This window comes from Mustela putorius, unplaced genomic scaffold (assembly GCF_011764305.1).
Source record: "Mustela putorius furo isolate JIRA1106 unplaced genomic scaffold, ASM1176430v1.1 tig00000040_pilon_pilon_pilon, whole genome shotgun sequence".
Taxonomy (NCBI): Eukaryota; Metazoa; Chordata; class Mammalia; order Carnivora; family Mustelidae; genus Mustela; species Mustela putorius.
This window is the reverse complement of record NW_025421261.1, coordinates 2317243-2343828: the sequence shown is the minus strand read 5'-3', so window position 1 is coordinate 2343828 and position 26586 is coordinate 2317243. Positions and strand designations below refer to the sequence as shown.

Sequence of the window (26586 nt, the reverse complement as noted above, 5' to 3'; positions counted from 1 at the left end):
TGAGAGCTCCTATCTCAATAATGAAAAGCTTATAAGGCGCTTGTCGATTTTTCAGGATTGGAAATATTTCGTGACTACCACACTTAACATCAAGGCAGCTATAAAACAGAGAGTCACCTGGACAGTTCAGGGAAGCCACTGTGGGGGGAGAGATCATATCGCACATGGATGTGGACGTCTTGGACACGTGCCCCTGATACACTATTAAGATTGTCTCCTGGGCTGAACACCCCTTCTCTTTACACTGTTCTAGCCTCAAGCTCTGTACTTCCCGCGTTAACTGGTGTGGCAAGGCAGACCCTCCAAGGCCATCCTGCAAGTGGACATTGTGAACAGACAGCAGTCCCTCAGAACAGGGTACCTGACCGAAGTTGTCTCTTTCCTGAGTGAGTGACTGTGGGAAGATAATCTGGGCACTGTGCCCTCTGAGGGTGATGCCCTTGGGACAAAGCTGTGAGAGTTAAAGACCCATAGGTAGGTGCTGCTGGATGCCGCCATTAAGTCCACTTTCGTGTCACACAGTCTATCCCCTGCCTCGGGGGCAAAGATATTCCAAACAAATCCAGTTCCCCCTCCATAGGGGTCTGCTCAAAGAGGAGTGGCTCTTGCCCCAGACGATCAGCCTCTTCCCAGAACCTGGGAAGCCAAAGACCATTTGGCTGAGCCTCTGGAGGCTGCAATTGGGCCTCTTGTCTTTTTCCTTTCTTTGAGCTTAAGTCACACCCCCATTGAAATAACTGGTTTTTTTGTTTTGTTTTGTTTTGATTTTTGTATCCCTCTTTTCTGCTGCAAGAGTAGAGGACCAAACTTTTGTCTAGAGGTGACCTAGGAAGGCCTAGACGTCAGCCTGGGCTTTAGTTCACCTCAGCTGAAGGCCGGCGAGGTGCACTTAAGCTTTCTCTGGTCCTAGGGGCGGACTTCGGGAAGGGCCGAGTGTTCACTAAGACAAAAGACGTGACCAGCTCTGGTGGGAAGGAATTGAATTTGGCAAACTAGACCCCAGGTTCCTTTCTAGTTCTCTGGGAGACTGGGGCGGAGGTGAGGCGGGGAGCAGAGTTCTGCTGGTGCGCGCCAGCAAGCAGGGGGCTCACCAAACCTTTAAGATCTGTGACAAGAGAGTTAAACACGTATTTGTTCATTTAAAAAAAAAAAAAGAAGAAGAAGAAGAAGAAGAAAAGGAAGAAACAAGATGCGTAGTGAAGACAGACTACAGGGCACGTGTTTCCTGCGCGAAGCCTGCAACGCCCCCCTCTGCCCCCCATGGCCCCCAGGCTTAGCAGGGGCCGGAACGGTGGCCCTTCGGTCCCCGGCTGCGCCCGCCCCGCCCGCGCCCTGCCCCACACCCCGCGCTGCGGGTCGCGCTGAGCCCGGCTCCCCGCGGACGCGCGGCCGGATGGCGTCTCACTGCACCGTCTCGGCTCACCCCGGCCGTGCATCCCCTGAACCCCTCCAGGAGAGCGCGAGCCACTTTTCTCCGGTTACTTCGGGGACCATCGAAGGACTCCGGGGACCACCCGGGCGCGGCCCACCCGCCGGCCGCGGGGCCGGGTCAGGGTCAAGTCCCAGAAGCGCACGCACGGCCGGGGCGCGGGGCCGCCCTCCGCCCCCTCCCCGCACTTTCCCAGCCGGGACGCGCGGCCCGGGGGAAGGCGCACGCCGCCCGCTGCTCGCAGGGGCAGAGCAAACGGTCCTCGAGCCGGTGTCCACTCCTCGACACTCGCTCCCCGACAGGGAACCGATAAGCGAATCCGCAGGTGAGGGGGTCCCCCCGCCCCCAGTCACCCGGGCGCCAGGGTCCGAGTGCGCGCGCACCGGCTCGGTTGCCCCCACTCCTGGAGGTCCCCGCCGCCGCGCGCCTCCGGGACGGCCCTCCAGCAGCTCTGCAGCCCCTCGGCCTCACCTAGGCCCCTCTCCCAGCCCCAGCCCCCGAGCTGTCCTTCCAGACCCTCACCGGTTCCGTCTGAGAAACCCGATGGCGAATCTCTCTCCGTCCTCCGTGGCTCGCAGGGGGGCCCAGACGCCTGAGGAGAAGGACGTCGGGGTGGGGGTCGGTGCCCGAGCCTCCCCACTGTTCACACCCTTGCGCGGGGGGTCCCTGGAGGCCGGTTTCCGGAGACCCGCGCTCGGGAGCGAAGGCCCGGGCCTGGTCCCTCCGCCCTGCGTCGCGCCGGGTCGGAGCAAGGACGGGAGGGCCACAGCGGGCTCGGGGAGCAGCCGGGGCGGCGCACGCCCGAGTCCGGACGCCTCTGCCCCCTGGACACCCGCAGCTCCTGCGCCGGCCCGCCTCGCTCAAGCGTTGGTTCCAAGAGCCTCGGTGGCGCCCAATCTTTTTTCTTTTTTTTTTTTATTTTATAGATTTTATTTATTTATTTGACAGAGAGAAATTACGAGTACACTGAGAGGCAGGCAGAGAGAGAGGAGGAAGCAGGCTCCCCGCTGAGCAGAGAGCCCGACGCGGGGCTCGATCCCAGGACCCTGAGATCATGACCTGAGCCGAAGGCAGCGGCTTAACCCACTGAGCCACCCAGGCGCCCGCGCCCAATCTTTGTTCCGGGCCGAACCGCACTCCGGGAGGGGCGCCTGGCCTGAGGTTCCGTGCGGGAAGGCAGGGACCGGTCGTCTCTGATCCAAGCGCACAGGAGCCCGAGGTTCTCAGAACGCTTTCCTGAGCGAGCGGCTTGAACCTGGGCCTACAGGGCCCTGCGGCCCTCCCTGTCGGTTCCCAACGCCCTTCCCCACAGCGAGAGGCTGTATCTGCAAGGCGGCGGGACCCCTTTTGGCCAACCAGCTCCCTGATGACCTGCGGGTGTGGGCTCCCTCCGTTCAGCTGGTAGTGGAGGCGCAGCTGTACTGTGGGGGGGTCAGGACTTGACCGTGAGGGGCCTTCAGGCCATGCTCTGGCCAGGACCCTCTGTTTCCGGCCTTGCGCGCAGCCTCGACAGAACAGCTTGTGGCTGAAGGAGGCTGAGAAAGGGCGAGGAGGGATGTGCGAGGGACGCGAAGCCAGGGCGCCCAAGCAGGGTGGCAGCGGCAGGTGACCCGAACTTCTCCAGGTCCTGGGGCGAGAGGTCGTCATGGGTGTCCAGCCTCCATGGCTTGTTCTGACACAGCCGCAGGCCTCTGGCCTTCTCTGCTGCGTGTGGAGTCAGAAGGCAAAGCAACTTCTGCTCGTAGGAGTGGGTCTGCCGTGACCTGAATTCACTTCAATGAAATCAGTTCTTTTCTTTAAAAAGTAGCTCAAAGCTCAACTGAAGCTCAACTCTACAGCTCGATCCGGGGGCCCTCCAACTAACCCTGTGACCATTTCGGTTTTAGCGTCTGATAAATCCAGCCACTGAGTCCACAACACGACAGGCCTCTAGACACCTGAACGTGCGGTGTCCAATTCCGGACAACCACCGCTCATCAAGTATAAAGCCCCTTGTCCTGTCTGCGGCAAGTCACAGAAGGTGAAGGAGGTGCTTCCCAGTGCCTCTTAAACATGCGCACAAACCGTATGTGGGGTTCTAAAGATCATGTGCTTAAATACGATCTTCCCCAAACAGAGTCTAGCCTGACCCTTTTTAAAATAATATTTTATTTATTATTTACTTGACAGAGAGAGACACAGTGAGAGAGGGAGCACAGGCAGGGGGAGGGGGAGAGGGAGAAGCCCGCTTCCGGCTGAGCAGGGAGCCCGATGCAGTGTGGGGCTGGTTCCCAAGACTCTGGGATCATGACCTGAGCCGAAGGCAAACACTTAACCAACTGAGCCACCCAGGCGCCTGACCGGTCTGCCTTTTGTAACAGGTTTTGTGCCTGGCACATTCTGCATCTAATAATGCTTAGAGAGGTCATTCTGAGCACGCGTGGAGAGACACAGGTCCTTCCAGTCTTAATTCCCCATACCAAGTGTGTCCAGTGGTAAGAGTGGGGAATCAGAGACTTTTCTTGACTGTGAAGGGGGAAAAATGGTTGAATTAGAATTACCACTATTGCAATAGCTCTAGCATTCTGAATGTTTGGTTTGTATCCAGAGAGACAGGCCATAAGCAAATGGGCGCTCATTCGAGAAAAGTGAGGGCGGGGGAGAGAGAGAAAGAAGGCACAGTGTCCTCTTCTAGGACATCCCTCTTGTGCCAAATGAGACAGGAGGGAAGAGAACAGAAGAGAGACCAAGCCTAGTACCAGTGAAAAACAGCTAGGAAGCTGCTGAAACCGGGGTCCATGGGCTGTCCATTCACCAAGCCAGTCAAAGGCCATTTGTTCAGAAAGTAATTTGATCAAAGCTGATTTCTCAGACTAATTCTGAAAGCCAGTCCACACAGACTAAGTTTTTTTCCCCTCCAATAATAAGATGCTTATTTTTTTCAGTGTTAAAGGGACGCAGGATCAAATTGGAGAGGCAGCTGTTGGCAGGGAAGTCACAAAACGAAAGATCTCTTCAGCAATAGCAAGCGGATGCTGTGCTTTTGTTTCCGTTTTTTTTTTCCAAGAAAAATGTAGGTCTCATATTCTAGAGAAATACTCCTTGCATACTTTTTCTAAAACTTGGAATTTTCTGAGAAGCTCAAAAAGTGATCTCTGCTTAACGAAAAGCTGTTTTAAAAGGACAAAGGAAGGGGCACCTGGGTGGCTCAGTGGGTTAAGTGTCTGCCTTTGGTTCAGGTCATGATCCCGGGTCTGCTCAGTGGGGACTCTTCTTCTCCCTCTGCCCTTCCCCCAACTCCTACTCTCTCTCTCTCACACAAATAAGTAAATAAATAAATAAAGTCTTTTTAAAAACCCAAAGCCAATAAAGAAATGAATATAAATAAAAAATTAAAAAAACAAAGCAAAGACAATGACCAAAAAAAGTGCAAAAAAAAAAAGTATCTCATTCCTGTGAACTCTACAGGAATTATTTGTGATCAGTCATTTTTGTTTCTTCCTTTATTCCCGCCCCCCCCCCCACTGCAAAACTGCTAGCTCAAAATGCTGGACCATTATTTTTGTAATCACAGTATAAAAGCATTTAATAATCACAGTATATCACAGATAAAATTGAACTACCCACATGACTATCCTCTCAGCTGCCACGTAAACATATACAAATGGGATTTTAAATGAAGCAGAACAAAAAAAAAGAAGCAGAAGGACCTAACATACGTAGTTTATTTTGAGTATTGTGGCTGCATATACGTAATACACAAATCATGTTGATAAAACCCATGACTTTTTCAGACGATGTCTTTGCCATTGGCCCATACCAGATTAGAGCAGTGACACAATCTTAAGCTCCTGAAAAAAAAAAAAAAAGACTAATTCATATTCACAGGTATTTTAATTTTATTATTTATTATTTATTTATCTTCAAGATTATATTTATTTATTTGACAGAGGGAGAGAGACTGTGATCACAAGCAGGGGGAGCTGCAGAGGGAGAAGCAGGCTCCCCACTGAGCGGGGATTCTGGGATCCTGACCTGAGCTGAAGGCAGACGCTTAACCGCTGAACTGACTGAGCCACCCAGGTGCCCCTTCACAGATTTTTTTAAAAGAAGAGTTTATGCAAGCTACACTGCTCTTTGCTCTGTCTTTGAAGCTCCTGCATGACCCTTAACTCAGGGGTTGAGGAACGTACACCGTATTATTATCAGAGTTTTTCTTGGTTGTAGATGAGATAGTTTCTTGCTGGGACCCAGAGGGACACACAGTGGAACTCAGGGCTGTGAGGAAGGCCACAAGCAAACCTACCGTGATTCAGTTTTTGTTCAGCTGTTTCATTTTCCTTCTGGATAGAAATAGTCTCCAATCAATCATAGGTTCCCAAAGGCAGCCTCCTTCCGGGACACACTGCCTTGTAATCCCCCAAAGACACAATAATGTGAATCCTAAATGAGGATCCTTACCAGGGCTGGTTTCAAAAGATGGCTTATCAATCATTGCCACTTATCACCAAAAGAGATAAGAACATCCCGGCATTGAAAAGTACATTGTACCTTTGTTTGTTGTGTTTTTCTTAGATTCCGCATGTAGGTGAAATCATGTGGTATTGGTCTTTCCCTGTCTGGCTTATTTCGTTTAGCTTCATAACCTCTGGATCCATCCATGTGGTTGCGAATGGCAAGATTTCATTCTTTTTTGTGGCTAAGTAATATTCCAATGAGTATATATGCCATCTTTTCTTTTCTAAGATTTCACTTATTTATCTGTTTTGGAGAGAGAGGGAGTATGAGCAGAGAGAAGCAGAGAGAGAGAGGGAGAAGCAGACTCCAAGCCAAGCGTGGAGCCCGACTCAGGTTCTGTCCCATCACCCCGAGATCATGACCCGAGCTGAAACCGAGAGTTGAATGCTCAACCGACTAAGCCACCCAGGAACCCCACACCACATTTTCTTTACCCAGTCATTGATCAGGGGACACTTTTAGGTTGCTTCCACATCTTGGCTATTGTAGGTAACACAGCGGTAAATATAGGGGTGCATTTATCTTTTCAGGTGGGTGTATTCAATTTATTCATTTATTTGGATAAATACCCAGAAGTGGAATTACTAGACTGTGTGGTATTTTTATTTTTTGCTTACTATGGAACCTCCATTCTGTTTTCAATACTGTCTGCACCAGTTTGCCTTCCCACCAACAGTGCATGCGGATTCCCTTTTCTGCACATCCTCGCCAACCACTGCTGTTTCTTATCTTGATACCAGCCATTCTTACTGGCTTTAGAGATGCCATTTGCAAGTATTTTCTCCCATTCAGTAGGTTGTTTTTGTTTTGTTGGTTGTTTCCTTCACAGTACAAAAGCTTTTTTATTCCTATGTAGTCTCAATTATTCATTTTTACTCTTGTTTCCTGTGTCTGGGGAGATAGGTCCAGAAAAATATTGCCAATGTTGATGTCCAAGAAATTACTTACTGCCTGTGTTTTCTTTGAAGAGTTTTATGCTTTCAAACAAAGAAACAAATAACAACAAAGAGAGAAACCGATTCATAAATATGGAGAACAAATTCATGGCTGTGAAAGAGGAGAGAGGTAGGGGGTGGGCAAAATGGGTGAGGGGGTTTAAGAGAACAAATTTCCAATTTTAAAATAAATAAGTTACGGGATGAAGAATAACAGCCTAGGGAATACGGTTGATAATACTGTAATACATTTGTTGTGGTGTGCGTTTCAGGATGTATAGCATTGTTGCACCACTGAGTTGTACACCTGAAACTAATTGGATATTGTTTGTCAACTATACATCAATGACGAATTTTTAATGAAAGGAAAAGCATCAGAGAAGAAATAATTGAAGCTTAAAAAGTTTTTTAAAGTACACTGTAATGCTGGGAGGTGTGTCGTCTGTGATCTCCTCTGTCAAGGGCCTGGAGGGCTCTGGAGAGCGTGAGTGTGAATGTGTGTGTGTTCTCATCGTTTGCTTCACCATAGTTCTTAATTACAGTAATCATTTTCACAAATGGGCTTTGTTTTCTACTCTGGCTCCTTGGCTTTTGGCAGGCGGCACCAGGCAAACACCTGTTGTCTGGTTCTATAGAGAAGCACCTGTCAGTGGAGCCTCTAAGTACTGACACAGGAGCTGTCTTCTGGAGTCTGGGGAGCCTTTGCAACGGTAGGCAGGAAGAAGGAAGGAGCACCTGCTTAGGGCCCAAGAGGACGGAATGATCGCTCATTGACTTGTGGCAGGAGATGTCGATGAATCCAGTCCCCTCGCTCTCCCTACTCCCAAGAAATGCAGCCCGTGGCCACAACATCTATTAATGTGTAAATGAACGTGACCAGATTCAAGGAAAATTCCTTTTTAAGAGGAAGTGTAGTTTAACAGAGATGAAGGCTTTGAGGCATCAGCCTCGAAATGGCTTCCACGGATGCGTGTGTGGGTGATAAGCACGGCAGAAGGGAAGCAAGAAGGAAAGAGAGACGGAAGAAGAAACGGGACAAACAAGATTTTTCCCATATGATAATCTCCTTCAGAAAATCACCATTTTGAGGGGCACCTGAGTGGCTCAGCTGGATAAGGGTCTGACTCTTGATTTGGCTCAGGTCGTGATCTCAGGGTCATGAGATCGTGTGTTGGGCTCCCTGCTCAGCGCAGAGCCTGCCTAAGATTCTCTCTTTCTTCCTCTGCCCGACCCCTGCTCTCTCTCTCCATCTCTCTCTCTCTCAAATAAATAAACAACATCTTAAAAAAAGAAAGAAAGAAAGAAAATCACAATGTGGAGTACATTGGGGGTTTGAACCTGTACAGACAGGTGTGTCTTGTCTAACAGACATCACTGGAAAAAGTCAGTGTCCGCTCCTGAAGTAATTAATTCTTCTTTGACAGTTTAGATATTTGAATATGGCTTATACCCATACATGGAGAAGGAAGAGAAAACAAGTGATGAAAAAGTCTGGGAAGAGGAGATAAAAATCCTACATTTTTCAAAGATAGATTTTTAGCCCCAGTATTTATGTTTTAAGTTCTTTACCTTCTGATTCCCCATGTCCAAGATGTATAGAAATCCATAGCAGCTCAGAGAGATGTCTTGACCCTGACTCATCCGTGGCAGATAACCGCACAGAGCTGGGCATGCTAAGGGTGGACATGGAGCCTCTCCCTGTCCACCTCTTTCCGGCCGGGACTGGTCTCCGGGATACTCTGCGGAGGAGCTGGGAGCCGGAATTCCTCCTCCAGATGGAGTTCGCTTCTCTCTTCTACCCCATTATCGCTCACAAAACCACTCTTCTTCCCTCACATTATGATTTTTCCTAGACTTCGGAACTGTCTCGGCATGAGAGAAATCATGTCAAAGAGAAAAAACAGAGGACAGGATGGAAACCACGGTCGGCCGGAAGGGGGGCAGGTGGGAGACGTCCTTAAGAGGACTTTCAATCTTGGATTCATTCTAGATTTTTCTTTATCCTACACCCACTAGACAGGACCCACTAGCAGGATCTCTGTGGGCATCATCTTCCGAATGTGTACAGAATCCCAACATCTCTTGGGACCGCCACTGCCACACCCCACCCAGGTTTCAGCGTCATCACCTCTCGTCTGGGTAGCTGGTGTCCCTGCTTTCGGTCTCGCGTCCCCACACATCATTTCCAGTGCTCATTGGAATCCTCCTAAACAAAAAGTCAGTGTCTGACATTCTTCTTACGACTACCAATCACTTCTCATTTCTCACTTAAAATAAAACGCAAACCCTCCCCGTGGGCTCCGAGCTCCTCCCTGACCTCCAGGCTCACTCTTTTGGGACCCTCCTGGCTGCTTTGCGGTTCTGCCAGCGCAGCAGCCCCTCAGTCAGCCTAGGACACTCACAAAGATTACTCCCTCCCTCGGGCTGGGTTCGCCAGGGTATCTGGCCGACTAACTCCTCCAAGGTTTTGCTTGTGTATTTTCTTCTCAAATGTCACCTGAACGACGTATGTAAAACTACAGCCTCTGCAGAGTCCCTGCCACCCACGCTGCTTTTCTTCTCAGTGTTTTTCACAGCAACCATCGATCTCATGAACAGAGAGCTCTTCCCGTGTCAGGCATGCTTGCCAGGTATTAATTTATCTAACGCCCACAGCAGCCTAAGGGAGCAGGCACTATTGTCTTGTCCTTCGTAGGTCGTGAGAAAACAGGCCCAGAGCAGGGAAGTACCAAGTCACACAGCTGGGCCATGGCAGGCCAAGGTTTGAATTCGGTTCTGGGAGCCCTACATCGACAACGGTGCTCTCTGTACTCACGGCTCTCAGATGTACCCCGTATTCTGTGTCCTGCTTCCCGGTCGCTGTCTCTCTCACCTCGCCAGCCTGTGAGCTGCATGAGGGGAACGATCTTTCTTCTCTTCACAGATACTCACCGAACATCTAGAACGACACTTGACTCACCGTGGGTGAGCAGTAAATGTTCGAATGAATAAATGAACTTGATGATTAAGAGTCTGGCCCCAGGGACGCCTGGGTGGCTCAGTTGGTTAAGCAGCTGCCTTCGGCTCAGGTCATGATCCCAGCGTCCTGGGATCGAGTCCCACATCGGGCTCCTTGCTCCGCAGGGAGCCTGCTTCTCCCTCTGCCTCTGCCTGCCACTCTGTCTGCCTGTGCTCGTTCTCTCCCCCTCCCTCTCTCTCTGATAAATAAATAAAATCTTTAAAAAAAAAAAAAAGCTTTAAAAAAAAAAGAGTCTGGCCCCAGTTTGAGATACTTTATTTCAGTCTCATTACCAAAATCTCCGCTCCCCAGGCATCTCACTTTATCCTTTATGAGAACGCGGAGAAAAGGCATGCTCCTTCAGAAAACTTATTTCACTCTACAGTTTGTGAATGAGTGAAACTGCCTCAGGGATGCGACTTTGATTTCCCTCTGCACACTTGTTCACCGTAAGTTCCCCTTACAATTCCACGTCCCCTCTCCACCCCATATTTTTTCTTAAGATTTTATTTTGATTTTGGCTCAGGTCCTAAGCCTAGGGTTGGGAGACCAAACCTCCCTCTCCTTGCTCCTGGCTGGGCGGGGTGTGAAGCCTGCTTAAGATTCTCGTTCCCTTTCCCTATCCTCCTCGCTCTAAAACAAATAAATAAATCCTTTTAAAAATTTTTTATCAGGGGCACCTGGGTAGCTCAGTTGAGCCTCTCCCTTTGGCTCAGGTCATGATCTTGGGGCTCTGGGATCAGATCCCTCATCAGGCTCCCTGATCAGCAGGGAGCCTGCTTCTCCCCCTGCTCTCTCTCTCTCTCTCTCAAATAATAGTAAATAAATAATAATAAATAATAATAAATAAATCTTAAAAAAATATTTTGATCAGTTCACCTTGCCTTTGAAAATGCAGATAGTAAAATTAATAAAATTAATGCTTGTGTATGTCATACCTTGTGGCAGAAGAGCTTGTTTCTGTCTGTGTTTACAAGGTTGGATTATGACCGCCTGCTGGTGTTTCAGCAACTGAAAGGCAATTCCAGTGACCATTTGGGAATTACAGAAGGAAGGAGATTTATCTGCCTTACTCTGAAGAACACTAAAGGAACGGAAGATGAAGTCACGAAGCGCGTTTGCATTTTCAGCTATCTTCTTCAAATAATAGCGATCCTTTTTAGTGCTAGAATTGCACGAAGGCAGTAAGAGTCCCTGGTGGGTCATCTTCTTGCGCCTGAGCCCTCCAGCAGGTGCGGCACGGTTTGCAGGGTATAGGGATCTGTTCAGATAACCTGTGCCCCTGCAACAAGAAAGCAATTTTGCTTCAGATTTTCACATCAGAATACCTTTGCAGCAGCCACCTGATGCCACAGCAGTTAAAGCTCCGTGTCTTAAAATCAAGCAGATAATTTCACACTGACTGACTCGAATAACCTCACAGTCGCTGAGGGGCTAGAGAAAACTTAGAACAGACTCGAACCCATTTTCATCTCTTTTTCCCCATTAGTAAAACTGCGATAAAAAACTTGTCAGCTTTAAGAGTGTTTCTCATACATGATTAAATCTTAAAGTTAAAAACAAATTTTTAGGGCCTCTTAACGCCATAAAGTTTCATCTATAACGTGCTTTGATTTGTTTGGAGAAAGATGAGCGACAAGACCGTATGTTTAAGATAACAAAGCAGCAGGATGGAAGTCTTGGGACATGTCTAAGATTAAACATTTTAAATGTATTATAAGGAAATGTCCATGAATTGTAAAGAAAACAGAATCATAAAGGAATCATCTACTTAATAGCAAGGGGATGCTGCTTTGTTACCAAAGTAAGGGAAACACTTGAGATGGTAGTTAAAAATATTGGCTCTGCATGAATTAACAGGGCGGAAGGAAACCTGCACTTCCGACTGCAATTGTTTCATACCTAATCTTACTGCCACTGAAAGCGAGATTGGTGAGGAACCAAAACCCCGGAGACTCTTATAGCTTCTTAAAGGGAAACTACCGTCCATGTTAATGCTGGGAACCAGGTGCGAGGTCTCAGTAAGACTTGAGACAAGCCACAGTAAGAACACAGTCCAACAGTCAGAACTCGGCACGGACCTAAACGCCCAAATCAGAAGATGCTGGGTAGTTACTCAGCGTTACTCCTCTCCACAAGCACACCTGCCCTGGCACATGAAGCACACAGTCAGCCCATCACAACAGGACAAGGCTCAGAGCACGTGCTAGCTCCGCCACCTGGAGCCAGTTTCTAACCCTCTCTGGGCCTCACGCTCCTCAGTGGTACAACAGAGTCAGTAATAACCTCTTCTGCTTGGGTGATTGCTGTGAAAACCAAGAAGCCAATCCATATAAATGGAACAGTATTGTCCTTTCCTGTCACATCTCAGTGCCATTAACCATCAAAATGCAATCCCTTTGCCTCCCCTTACGAATTTGGAGAAAAATCATTTTGGAGGAGAGCAGGACTTAGATTTTGATGCAAGTCCACAAGTGCACCTGAGAAAGACGTCTTCGATTCTGTAAAAGGTAGAGAAAATGCTGTTTCACCTGAGTGGTAAAGATCACAAGAGGTTTCCTTTGTCATAAATATCAGAGACAATGTCATCAGATGACACATGGAGAAATGACAGGCCTCCGATTTAACAACAACGGAACACAAGTGTTGCAGACTATGAGATAATGATCTCTCGTGTCTTCCCATTACTGGAGAGATGACATCCAGACACCTATATCATGTGTTTAACCAGTGAGTACAGCCATATCTCTTCTAGATAACAAAGACACCTGTCATGTAACGCCAGAATAACGCCTTCAGAGGACACTCTGTCTGTCAAATTGGTATGTTACAAAACATATTCTTCTTCTGGGGATTTTTCTAGCCTGTCTAAATAATAAAGCCATAGTAAAGGGCGCTTCTTGTGTTAGAAACATAAAATATTCAGACCAAGGCCCAAAACAAGAGCAAACATTCCATTCGCAAGAGGAAGATTAGAATTTCCAGGAAGTGTGCAAGCCTGTGCTCACTTTTATGTCACTTTCGCTTCTCAGTATGAAGCCAAAGTTGCGATTGGACCACAGTAGTCAATGCCCTATATAATTTATATTTTGGTTTTACTTCTTTTAAAAAATTTATATACGGTAGAATTTATTCATTTGGGTGTACAGATCTAAGTTTTGACCAATGAACAGACATGTAACTACCACCACAGTCAAGATCGTAATTGGGTTTTAAGTGGCTCTAAGATATATGGATGTAATGGCCTCTAAATGACAAGGTGTAAGTGATTCTGTCCTTGAAATGGAAAACATGAAGAAGGGAGGGGGTGTTCCCTCCACTTCCTACCGTGTTCCTTATCTAACTTCTTCTTTCTTATTCCTTTATTTATTTTTAAAAATATCTCCACTTCAAAGCTGCTTCCTCACAAGAGCCTTCCCTGACTTATCTCCCACCCCAAACCCAGATTAGGCCCTTCCGTGATGTCCCATTCTTGTTAAAGTATCCCTACTCACCACAGCTGGGGCTGTGCAGCTTTTTTTCTACATAGCTTTTTATGAGATAATTAATCTGTCTGTCTCCTACACCGGGGAAGATAAAAAGGACTTGAATGTGTGGCTGGTCCTGCTAGTCTCTCCAAAAAGAACATTCGTTTCATAAATGTTTTCAGGCGCTAGCTGAAAGTCAGCCCAATTCTTTGATCAAAGTCTAAACTATACTGTACGAACCGTCCTCGAGGGGCTAGATCTGCATGAAAGTAAAGATTCGTGTGTACATCTGGAAGTCAGCAGTGTGATTTGTAAAGTACATAAGTAAGGTTAAACGAGGAAGCGTTCTGGTATGAACTTGTTTCCAGCCAGCTAATGGCATGATGGACGGCCACCTGTTTCCCCACTCCTGGGACCGGACTCTGTATCTATAGTTAGCTACACTTGGGAGTAGCTTTCACTGGCCAATAGACGGTAGACCAGGTTGGTCCACAAAGGTCGACCTGGTTCAACTACTGGCAGTAAAGCCAATCTAGATGCTAACAAAGGCTGCTCACGTCACTTTGCTTTACTACAGAACAAACAATCAAGGGGAGTAGAGGTTACCCACCACAGGGGTTTACAAGGGACTGGATGCACTGATCATTTCTTCTTAGTTCCTCATGCTGGTGTGTGCAAAGTGGCTGGTTTATTCAGTCCCTTAAGAACCAACCAGGTAAGAGGACCCCCAAAACCACAAGCCTCCTGCCTTTTATACTTTGAGGCTGAGGGGAATAGGCCACATAGACAGCCAAGAGCCTAGCAACTGGGGATTCTTGTTTTTCCGCAACTAAATGTTCCCAGGCTCTCTTTCTTATGTCCTCATCAGATGTATGGCCTCCCAGGAGCTCCAGGAGAGCAGGCAGTTTATGTTAGTCACTATTTGAATTTGCATTGCCTAGCCTGGTGCCTGCAACAGAGAATGCACTCAGGAAATGTGTGTTGCATGAGAAAAGAAATGAATGGATGAGTGAATGGATGGATGGATGGATGGATGGGTGAGTGAGTGAGTGAGTGAGTTCTGGTTCTAGTTCTGCCATTGATTAACCATGTGGTTAGCAAAATTACTTAGTCAATGTATCAGGCTTTCCGCAGCTGTGAGATGTAAAATCTGTCAAAGCAAGTAGATGAGATCGTCACTAGGATTCCTTCAGAAACAAGACAGATGTCATAAACAAGATCAACAGCAAGAAGTCACTTACCGCCCGGGCTTTACTGACCACGTTGGAGCTCATTTCAACTAAATTACATTAAAGCACAAAAGAGTATGTTTTAGTCCTGACAATACTGATCGTTGGACTGTGGCTCTGAACGTGTCACTTAAACTTCATGGGCCTTCATTTCCTTATACATAAACTTATATACCAGAAGAAAGAAATTATTTCTGACCTTTTTTTTAATCATCAACATTTGATTACTCTAGTTTGTTTTGTTTAAAGTTGTCCTTTTTTGTGTGACAACCCTTGAATTAATGTCTTTTGAATGCCCAGTTTCCAATGATTTTATTTAAACTTAAGTCAAATTAACAAGTCCTCTAAACCTTATGAAGAGGTTAAATATCATGGGGAAAAAGTTACTTCTGGGAAAGACAATAGGGAGCACGTATAAAAGTGGGAGAAAACAAAGCGGCAGGAAAACGATACCCTAGGAGACGGGCATCCTTTTGCCTGCGCGAGGATTATGGTAAAGAAACGTGATCAGAGCATCCTTGCAACAGGAAGAGGAAAACTGTTCTCACTTACAAGAGTGGATTAATCCACATTTCATCTCCCAAACTTTCCGTTTTTTGTTCTCTTTGTGACAACAGTTTTGATTCAAGCAGAACAATTTTCCTAAGACAAATAGCTTTTATTTCTGCAAAGATTTCTTTTAGTCTTTGGAAAAGTGCCCCAAATCCTGGATTTCTCCAGATTTCAACCACATTTCTGACACTGCACCTCCAATAAGATATGAACACATGGACATAATGAGTTCCTAGAGGTATTTTTTTAAAGGAAGGAAATGAAACATCTTTGTTACAGCTCTTGGAGACTGACAAAATCAGGCAGGATCAAAACGTCTTCTATTGTGTACCTTTCACAGTCTTTTCAAAGAATGCTATTTTGCATTTGCTGAAAAAAAGGCGCAGAGAAGGTAAAAGAACATGCCCTGACCCAATAAGGCCTAAAGGCTAGAAACCCAAGAGGGACAGAGATTCTCTGAAAAGAAACTAGACCTGTATATAGTCACTAATAATCCATTTGAGGAAGAAAACGGTGAAGCATTTTCTTTATTTTTTTTAAAGATTTTATTTATTTATTTGACAGAGAGAAAGGGAAAGTACAAGCAGGCAGAGAGGCAGGCAGAGGGAGAGGGCGAAGCAGACTCTGCTGAGCAGGGAGCCCAATGTGGGGCTCTACCCCAGGACCCTGGGATCATGACCTGAGCCGAAAGCAGAGGCTTTAACCCACTGAGCCACCCAGGCACCCCAAGATAAAGCATTTTAAATGAACTTTATCTTCCATGAACTATTTTAAAGATCTCAGGCTTCAAAAAAACAACAACAACAGTAGAATTGGAGAAGAAGCACAGAACAATACAAAACGTAAATGAAATGAAAGAACAATTTTTGGAAAGAAAGGGAGCTAAGTAGATCAAGACAATGAACAATGTTATTTTTGAAATGACACTCATTTCTAGCTTTCTAAGGGACATCTTCAACTAATCTTTGTGCTTTAATCTTTAATCTCTGCTTGTTTTAAATATCATTCAATATCTCTTTTTTCTTCTTCATTGTTTTAGAGAAGGAGGCAGAGAATCTTAAGCAGGCTCCATGGCTCATTCGGGGCCCAATCTCATGACCCTGAGATGATGACCTGAGCCCAAGTCAAGAGTTGGATGCTTAACCAACAGAGCCACCCAGGTGCCCCTGATTCAATACCTCAACCTTAGATTTGATCAGAACCTGAGACAAGGATTGGGTCCTGATAGTTTCTCTGGAAGATGATCCTAGAAGGCAAAAAGGAGGGATGTCAAGGGAATGAAACCACAAATACAGAAAAGCCCAAGAAAAGGGTTGCGGGTAGATTACTGAACTGATTACCAGCATCAGGGGCTGGGGTTTAGACGCACTGGGGACATGCTGGCACCCTTTGAAACCTGGAACAAAACTGTCTCACGAAAGACGGGTGAAACGGAGAGACTATTCACTGATTCCTCTTCTTCTTCCTTCCAGGCTGCACCTGTGCCCTGGCTGGGGGTGCCCATGCCTTAGAAGAAAGCCCAGAGGTAGAAAAAGAGAGAGATACAGGAGTTCTCATTTGAGATGCGACCCTGGCAATGCTGAAATCATTTGGGCAAAGAAAAGATGGTGCGAAACATCTTTTCTATTAGTCGTTTCACTCCAAGTTGCTCCTCCTCCTAAATGCTCACTTTTTCCATTAAATGCCATCACCTTCCACCAAGTTATCCAAGGCAGGACGCTTTGAGTAACAGCATGCCTCCGCAGCTGCCGTACTTGGTATTGAGAAGTCTTGCTCTTTACGTACTTCAAAAAAAAAGTCTGTTAAAACACACATAACATGAAACTTACCATCTTAACCGTTTTAAAGTAATGTTAGTTCAGTAGTGTTACGTATAGTCACATTGTTGTGAAACAGACTTCATGGAATTTTTAATCTTACAAAATGAAACTTAATACCCATAAAACAGCAACCTTTGCTTTTATACTGAAAGTGGGGGAACAGGTCACATCAGTAGCCAAGATCCTCTCAGTGAGAAATTCTTGCTGCTCCACAATGAACTGTTCCTAAATTCTCTTTCTTATATCATCATTGGGTACATAGCAGTTTGTTCAAACAAACAAGATGAAGGCCATCTTAATTTTTTTGCAGTTTTATTGAGAAATAATTGACATACCTTATTGCATAAGTTTAATGCATACAGCAGGATGGTTTGATTTACATATATTGTGAAATGTTTACTATAATCAGCGAAGCTAGCATCCATCTTTTCATTCAGATATGAAATGAAGACAGGAGAACAAATTTCTTCTTGTGATGAGAGCACTTAGAATTTAACAACTTTCTTGTATAATTCATTGCAATAAATCGCTGTATAATACAACAGTGTCAGTTATTATCAAGTTGTACAGTACATTCCTGGTGCTTATCTGTGAGTGTAAGCGTGACCCTTTGGTGACCTTCCTCCAATGCGTCACCCCTCACGCTTCCACCTCTGATAACAAGTCTGATCTCTTTTTCTAAGAATTTGGTTTTCTTTTTTTTTTTTTTAAGATTGCACATCTAAGTGAGACAACCAAGTATTGTATTTCTTCACCAGACTTATTTTACCTATGATAATGTCTTCAAGGTACTTCCATGTTGTCACCAAGAAGAGGATTCCATTGTTTATGGCTGAATACTATTCTGTTGTGCATGTGCACCACCGCTGCTTCTTCATCCATTCAGACACTGATGGACGCCTCTATGTCTTGGCTATTGTGAACAACGCTGCTGAAAAGATAGAAGTATAGGTATTGTTTTTAGTCAGTGTTTTTCCGACCTTTGGATATATTCCCAGAAGTAGAATTTCTGGATCGCATGGTAGTTCTATTTCCATGTTGTTTTTCATAGTGGCTATACCAATTTACAATCCCAGGAGTGAGTTCTGCTTGATCATGATGAATGATTCTTTTAATGTGCTGCTAAGTTTGGTTTGCTGGTCTGGTATTTAATGAGAATTTTTACATCTATCCATCAGTGATATTGGCCTATGATTTTCTCTTCTAGTAGTGTCCTTTTCTGGTTTTGGTATCACAATAATTCTAGCCTCATAAGGTGAGTTTGGCAGTGTTTCCTATTCCTTGATATTTTAGAAATATCATCTTTAAAGGGAAAAAGCTTGCGTCCTTCCCTTTGAGATCAGGAACATGACAAGGATGCCCACTCTCACCACTCTTGTTCAACGTAGTATTAGAAGTCCTAGCAACAGCGATCAGACAACAAAGAGAAATAAAAGGTATCCAAATTGCAATGAAGAAGTCAAACCCTCTCTCTTCCTCTCTTCACAGATGACATGATTCTTTATATGAAAAACCCAAAAGACTCGACCCCAAACTACTGGAACTCATACAGCAATTCAGCAACGTGGCAGGATACAAAGTCAATGTGCAGAAATCAGTGGCTTTCTTACACACTAACAATGAAAATACAGAAAGGGAAATTAGAGAATTGATTCCATTTACTATAGCACCGAGAACCATAAGATACCTGGGAATAAACTTAACCAAAGAGGTAAAGGATCTGTACTCGAGGAACTAGAACACTCATGAAAGAAACTGAAGAAGACACAAAAAGATGGAGGACCATTCCATGCTCTTGGATCGGAAGAATAAACATTGTTAAAATGTCTATACTGCCTAAAGCAATCTATACTTTTAATGCCATTCCAATCAAAATTCCACCGGTATTCTTCAAAGAGCTGGAGCAAATAACCCCAAAATTTGTATGGAATCAGAAGAGACCCCGAATCATGAAGGAAATGTTGAAAAACAAAAATAAAACTGGGGGCACCTGATTTCAAGCTTTATTACAAAGCTGTGATCACCAAGACAGCATGGTACTGGCATAAAAACAGACACATAAACCAGTGGAACAAAGTAGAGAGCCCAGATATGGACCCTCAACTCTATGGTCAATTAATCTTTGACAAAACAGGAAAAAATACACAGTGGAAAAAAGACAGTCTCTTCAATAAATGGTGCTGGGAACTGGACTGCTATATGCAGAAGAATGAAACTCGACCATTCTCTTACACTGTACACAAAGATAAACTCAAAATGGGTAAAAGAAGGATTTGAGAGGAATTGATGTTAATTCTTTAAATGTTTGGTAAAATTCACCAGTGAAGCCATCTGGTCCTGGGCTTTTCCTTGTTGGGGGAATTTATTTATTTATTTATTTATTTATTTATTTATTTATTTATTTTTTACTGCTTCAATCTCCTTCCTGGTAATTACTCTATTCAGATTTTCTATTTCTTCCTGGTTTAGTCTCGGTAAGTGGTATGTTTCTGAGAGTTTTTCCGTTTCTTCTAAGTTGTCCAGTTTTTTGGCAATATATTTGTTCATAGTAGTCCTTTACAATCCTGAATTTCTGTGGTGTCAGTTTTAATATCTCCTTTTCATTGACAGTTTTGTTGATTAGGTACTTTGTCTTTTTTTCTTGGTTGCACTAGCTAAGGGCTTATCAATTTTGTTTATCTTTTCAAAGAACCAACTCTAAGTTTGGTTAATCTTTTCCCTGGTTCTTCTGTTCTCTATGGCATTTACATCTGCCCTAACTTTTATTTGTTTCTTTTGTTGCACTCGCTTTGATCTCAATTTAGTCTTCGTTTTCTAGTTCCTGACGCTAGAGTTATGTTGTTTATTTGGGATCCTTTTTACTTCCTAATGTAGGTGTTTGTCGCAGTGAACATCCCTCTTAGAACTGCTTTTGCAGCATCCCACGAGTTCTGGCATGCTGTTCGTTCATTTTTAGTTGTCTCAGAAATCATATTTACTTCTCCTTTGATTTCTTCCATGTGTTCATTTTCCAGAGGGGAGTTTTCCAGTTTCACCTCTTGTCATTGACTTTAGTTGCATACCGTTGTGGTCAGAAAATGTACTGGATTTCAATTCTTTCAGTCTCCTTACATTTGCTAATACTTGCTTCGTGGCCTAACATGTGGTCTGTCCTAGAAAATGTACCATGTGCGTTTGAGAAGAATGTGTATTCTGCTTTTGTTGGGTAGGATGTTCTATTCATGTCTATTAGGTTCATTTGGTCTATAGTGTAGTTCAAATTCATTGTTTCCTTACTGATCCTTTGTCTAGATCATCTACCCATTGTGGAGGTATTAAAGGTACTGTTGGGCTATTGAAGTCTCTAAAAATTGCTCTATTTCTGTTCATTTCTCCTTTTATCTCTGTCAGCTTTTGCTTTATAGATTTAGGTGCTCTAAGGTTGAGTGCATAAATATTTACAATTATTATAACTTCTTGATGAATTGACCCCTTTAACACTATATAATAACTTCTTTTGTTTCTTTTTACCATTTTTAAAGTCTATCTTGTCTGATGAAAGTATAACTGCCCTTGCTTGTTTGGGGTTACCATTTGCTTGAAAGGTCTTTTTCCATCCCTTTATTCTCAGTCTATTTGTGTCTTTAAGGCTAAAATGAGTCTTTTAGAGACAGCATATTGTTGAATCTTGTTTTTTATTCATTCAGTCATCCTGTCTTTCATTGGTGAATTAAATCTGTTTCAGTTTAAAGTAATTATTGGTAAGTAAGAACTTACTATGGCCACTTTGTTAATTACTCTCTGTTTGGTAGATCCATTGTCCCTTGTTTCTCATACTGTTTGCTATTTTTCATGTTTTGATATCAGGATGCCTCAACTTCGTTATCGTGTTCTTTAGGGCAGTTACTGCAAGATTTATCCTTATGGTTATCACTAAGCTTACATAAAATACCTTAAACTTATAACAACTTATATTTAATAGAATTAATTTACTTTATACTTTTACTTCTTCTCCCCCCACATTTTAGGTTTTGCTGTTACATGTTTTTATTTTTTATTTTTAAAAAATTTTTAAATAATTTCTAATGCATTACTTGAACTCACAACCCTGAGATCAAGACTTGAACTGAGATCAAGAGTTGGATACTTAACTGACCGAGCCTCCCAGGTGCCCCTACATGTATTTATAGTGTGTAATTAATAACAGATTGTTACATTTTTTGTTATTTCTGCTATGTTCTTTTTTTAAAAAAACTTTTCAACTAGTTTATGAGTTATGTACCACTGTTACCATGTAACAGAGTCTATGGCTATATATTTACCATTTCTAGTGATATTTACACTATTTTTTTTAATGTTATTTAGCATTCTTTTACTTCCACTCAAAGATCTTCATTTAGCATTTCTTGTAAAGTGGGTCTGGTAATGAACTCCCTCAGCTTCTGTTTGCTGGGGAAGCCCTTACTCTCCCCCCCCCCCCAACCCGAAGAACAGCTTTGCTGAGTATAGCGTTCTTGGTTGACAGTTATATTATTTATTTCAATATTTTGAATATGTCATTTCATTCTCTCCTGGCCTAAAAAGTTTCCATTGAGGCACCTGCTGCTAGCTTTCCAGGGATTCTCTTGTATATAACCTTTCTTTTCTCTTGATGCTCTTAAAAGTCTTTCTTTGTCTTTGACTTTTGACAATTGAATTGAAATGTACCTCAGTGTAGCTTTACTAGGGTTCAACTTGTTTGGGGTCCTTTCGGACTCCTGGATCTAGAAATCCATTTCTTTCCCTGGGTTCAGAAAATTTCAGCCATTATTGTGCTAAATATATTTTCTTTCTCATTCTGTATTTCTTCTTCTAAAATTCTCATAATGTGAGTATTATGTCTTTTTGTTGTGTCCCATAATTCCTATAAAGCTTTCCCAAAGCTTTCTTCTTTCTTTTTCATTCTTCTTTCCTTTTGCTATTCCAACAGGGTAATTTTCAATATCCTATCCTCCATGTCATTGATTCTTTCTTCTGCATGGTGTAGCCTCATTTCTGAACTCTCTATTGGATTCTTCAGTGCAGTTATTGTATTTTACAACTCTAATATGGTTGCTATTTCCTTGTCACTCATCTTGTTTTATTCATGCATTGCTTGCCTATTTTCATTTTGTTGGTGGTGGTTTTCTTGTAGTTCACTGAACTTTCCTAAGAGCATCATTCTGAATTCTTTGTCTAATAATTCATAGATCTCCATTTCTTTATGGTCAGATATTAGAGCTTTATTATTTTCTTTCAGTCGTGTCATATTTACCTGCTTTTTCACAATCCTTGATTCCTTACATTGGTATCTGCATTTGAATGACCAGGCTTCTCTTCCAGTCTTCAGACATCTGCTTTGCCAGAGGCAGTTCTTCCGCAGTCAGCTCAGTTTCAGTTTCTGGGTATGTCCACTGGTAATGTCATTGGATAGGTGGGGCCTGGTATGGTGGTATGTTCTAGGTGACATAACTGCTTGAGGTCTGAGGACGGGGTGGGGGGAGGGGATATGCCACTGGCTGACTAGGACTGCTAGCTTGGTTCTCTACCAAATGAAGCTGTAGGATGGGCTCCACACTTGCCTGGGTTCTCTAGACAGACTTGCTAAATGGTCAGGACCGAGTACTATATTCAGTAGTAGGTGGATGAATTAGCTTTCTTACTTGGCAGTGTCCAGGGCCTGCACAGCTCACTGTTTTGGGGCTGAAATCAGGCTTAAGTGTGCACTGAATGCCTGGTCAGGTAAGGCCACCAGTTTTGTTCTACAGATGGAAGAAGCCGCGAATAATGTTCTCTGTTCAAGTGCCACTGTAGTTACAGCTGCTGAATGGGCTCCAAAGCTTCCTATGTGCTCTGGTTAGGTTCCCTGGTCAGATAGACTAAAGGTTTCATTCAGTGACGAGAGGGGCTATGAATTAGATTTCCTTCTGGGTGCAGTGGGAGAAGCAGCTCTAAAACTGTAAAGCTCTTTGCTCTCTTAACTCATGCTGACCCACACCCTAAGTCCTCTGGCCAGAGTCACTGGCTTTGTTCTACAAACTATCACTCTGTCTACCCTCCTCTTGACTTGAATGTTGCTGGGCTACACAGCTTCTGGGAGCTGTCAAATGAGGCTGCAATCTTCCTCCATAGCAGGTGGAGTATGTCTTAGCCCCTTCCCTGGGGACGTGGTGGAGGGGATGAAGGAGGACTAGTCTCAGTTTCCCCAACAGGCTGTCTATTCGGAAGGGGCTAGGAGTGGCTAGGAGCTACGCTCAGCCTTGGCTATGAACTAATCCCCCTGCCGGTGCCTAGCATGGGAAATCCCCATGCTAGTACTAGATATTAGAGGATCTGCATAGTTTCTATTAAAACATTCACAAACACAACACACAAGTAAAAACTCTGGGACTGTTAGTTTGCCACAACCTCAATGTGAGTTCTATAGAAACAAGCCTTCTAATACCAATTGCAATATTGGGATACTTTAAGAAATATATGGATAAGTGTCTCTGAGGCATGAAACATAGTTTAAAATAGAAATAGAAATAGAAAGAAAGAAAGAAAGAGTTACAGCCAATATGTTGTAAAAGATCTTATAATATTATCACTTGATCAAAACATCTGGGGATGTCTAACATAGAAACTAGAATTGGAGGACTACATCTTTTTTTGGAGTTAAAACTTTTTAACAACATTTATTTGGTTGTATTTCCAATTTCAATTCAAATATAAAAGTGAGTCCTTAAAAAAAGAACAGTGGCTTTATTGCCATAATTTTGTTAGAGTTGAGCAACTCTCAATATTTTTAATGATTCATGTATGAAAACCAGGGGTCCCTTAGGTACGTTTGTCATTGTGACTGGGAAAATCAGCGCATCATTGCGAAACCAAGTGAAATCCTAGAAGCACATATAATTAAAGTGTAGACTGAACTTTATAAAAAAATATGTTTTGTGTTTTTAGATACTGGATCACTTAAGTTAAATGAGGGATGCAAACCTATTCAGGCAAAAGATATATATATATAAATCTATAATTAATGTCAATATGTATTGTGTTCTTCCATGCTTTTTTTTAAAGTTATTTCAAACATTTATCTTCAGATATATATTTGGGTTGTTTCTTGTTTGTTTTAAGAAGGGAGATCTTAGGGCACCTGCATGGTGCAGTTGGTTAAGCATCTGACTCTTGGTTTTGGCTCAGGTTGTGATCTTGAGTAATGAGATAGAGCTCCATGTCGGGCTCCAAACTCAGACTGAGTCTGCTTAAAACTCTGTTTCGCTCTTCCTCTGCCCCTCCCCACCCCATGCTTGCATGCTCTCTTGCTCTTTCTCTCTCAAATAAATAAATAAATCTTAAAAAGAAAAAAGAAAGAAATGAGACCTTATAATACACATGGTTGTGCTTCCCTCACATGAAAATATACCAAGAGTAGCCCTCTTGGACTACATACAGATCAATATGTACGGACATAGTTCACTCTCTTAAATATTCGCCTTATGTTCCATGGAATCATATATAATTAATATATATTTTCACGATTATTTGTTTCCAGTATTTTTTTAAAGATTTTTATTTATTTATTTGACAGACAGAGATCACAAGGCAGAGAGAGAGGAGGAAGCAGGCTCCCCGCTGAGCAGAGAGCTCAATGCGGAACTCAATCCCAGGACCCTGAGATCATGACCTGAGCCGAAGGCAGAGGCTTTAACCCACTGAGCCACCCAGGCACCCCCAGTATTTTTTTTTTTACCATAACTAATCAAAATACAAAACATTCAAGTGTACCTCTGACTATATTTTTATGAGACAGATACCCAAAACTGGTATAGCTTTAGATCATATGTTAAGTGCAATTTTTATTTGAATAAATATCACTTTTCAAAAAGTAGTATAGCTCCCCAGAGACCCCTCTAATAATGCATGAAACTTTTGACTCCAATTCTACAGGAACATGGATATTCTGGGTTTTATATTTTTGTAAAGTCATCTTCAATTATTTAAAGGGATTCGCTAATGAGATAGAAGTATTTGTATAATTCTAGAGCATAGAACTACTGTAAGTGAAATTAGCTTTTAGCTTGGTATAATTTTTCTAGCAATTAGAGCTGTTCAAAAATGAAATCAATTGCCTTATTAAGAAATCAGTTTACTACTTCTGGAAGCTATGCTTTAGAAATAACCTGGTTAAAAATAATCCTTATATTTGCATAATAGTTTATAGCTTACATAGCATATTCATATCTTTTTATTTCCATTAATCTTTGGATCTCCATTAATCCAGTCTATGAATACACAAGTTTTTAAAAAATCCTATTTTCTGAAAATTTTTATTATTCCCAAATATACTGTTTCATTTACCTTCGTTCTCTCTCTCCCCGCAATTTTTTCTTTGGCATTTTGGAAAAACAGACTGTAATGGAGAACATCACTCATCCAGAAGTAGGTGGTTTTTCGTCAACAGACTAACTATGTGTCTTTTATAGGTTATATACCAAACTAATATTGACTTTAAAATCGAAAAGTTTAATTCAGACTTACCCATTGACATAATAGAGCCCTTTGATTCAGACTTATTTCTGCCCTAGCTAATGTCAGTGATATTGGAACCAAACTTTTACAATATGTCTCTCCCTTCCTCTCCCCCTAATCAAATTCTGATTTGAAAAATCAAGAAGTCTTTAAAAACAAGCTTACTAGAGTAGTAACAGTAGTAACAGTTAACAGATTTTTTTTTTTTTTTTTTAGAGGCTGCAGTTCTTAGAAAGCCAGAGAAAGAAAACATTCTTAGAGCAGTAAACACCACAGACCTCAGAATTGGGTGGTTAAATGTCTCAGCAGCAATGAGATGAGTACCCTGTCTCAAGGACAGGTGACATGATATTTCCCAGATGTCACTGTTTAGTTGTGTCACTGTCCAGCAGCAGCCACTGATTAGGAAAAAAAAAAAAAAAAATCTTTCCTCCCGCTGAAGGAGCACGGCCAGCACTGAAGGCAGTAGGGGAGATGTTGGCAAAATACCGGAACAGGTGGCAGCAGCAGGTGTGATGGGCAAGAGATGACAAGGGCACAGAGTGTGCTGTTGGCAAGCTGTCGGTAACCAGAGTTCAGGAACTACTGCTAGCAGAGAAAGAGCAGAGACGGTGGCGTGGGGATAGAGGAGCAGGGCAGAACAGACTGTCATAGCAGGATGACAGGTACCCCCTGAACAGGCACAAACAGGGAGCGTGATAAGAGTGGAAGTGGCGGCCGGCGGCCCCATGTTGGCTGGGGAGGATCACACCACGATGGCCGGGAAGCCCGCAGTCCTCGAGCAGACGTGCGAGTCACCCCGAGCAAACATGCCAGAAGGCAGCCCACACGCCGCAGCCACCGCCGAGGGAAGAAAACAAAGAGAATGCAGCCTTAGTGACATTTTATTCTTCACTGATTGTTGATGCCGCTTTTTCTCCCCACTCGAGGAACAATGATGTGAGAGGAGCATCTGGGAGTCCCCGAGGACTGTAAGAACCCAGAGTTCTTAGCTTCAGAACCGGAGATAAAACATCTTGCTATGGCCCCAGTTCTATTTGTTCTACAGCCCTTTGAGACCACGTATCATGACGGCTAATTATCCATGATGGTAAAACGCTTCTCTCATATGATCTGATGGAATAAATATTCCCGATGCCAGGTTACTG

At 43.5% G+C, this 26586-nt stretch overlaps 1 protein-coding gene across 1 annotated transcript; it reads left to right on the top strand.

The window, feature by feature from the left end:
• Positions 1-1189: 1189 nt before the first annotated feature.
• LOC123391763 (basic proline-rich protein-like) lies at positions 1190-26343 on the top strand. The gene is made up of 3 exons (XM_045079197.1): positions 1190-2314; positions 3316-3435; positions 26119-26343. The coding sequence occupies exons 1-3, from the start codon at positions 1190-1192 to the stop codon at positions 26341-26343; spliced, it is 1470 nt and encodes a 489-aa protein (XP_044935132.1).
• The last annotated feature ends 243 nt before the right edge of the window (positions 26344-26586 follow it).

Bases quoted from the DNA above. Each gene is read 5' to 3' on its own strand.
- LOC123391763 (XM_045079197.1), top strand. From the start codon at position 1,190: ATGCGTAGTGAAGACAGACTACAGGGCACGTGTTTCCTGCGCGAAGCC. The intron at 2,315-3,315 runs GTGGCGCCCAAT...TTTCGGTTTTAG, and splicing joins CGTTGGTTCCAAGAGCCTCG to CGTCTGATAAATCCAGCCAC. The intron at 3,436-26,118 runs GCAAGTCACAGA...CCCCCTGAACAG, and splicing joins AGCCCCTTGTCCTGTCTGCG to GCACAAACAGGGAGCGTGAT.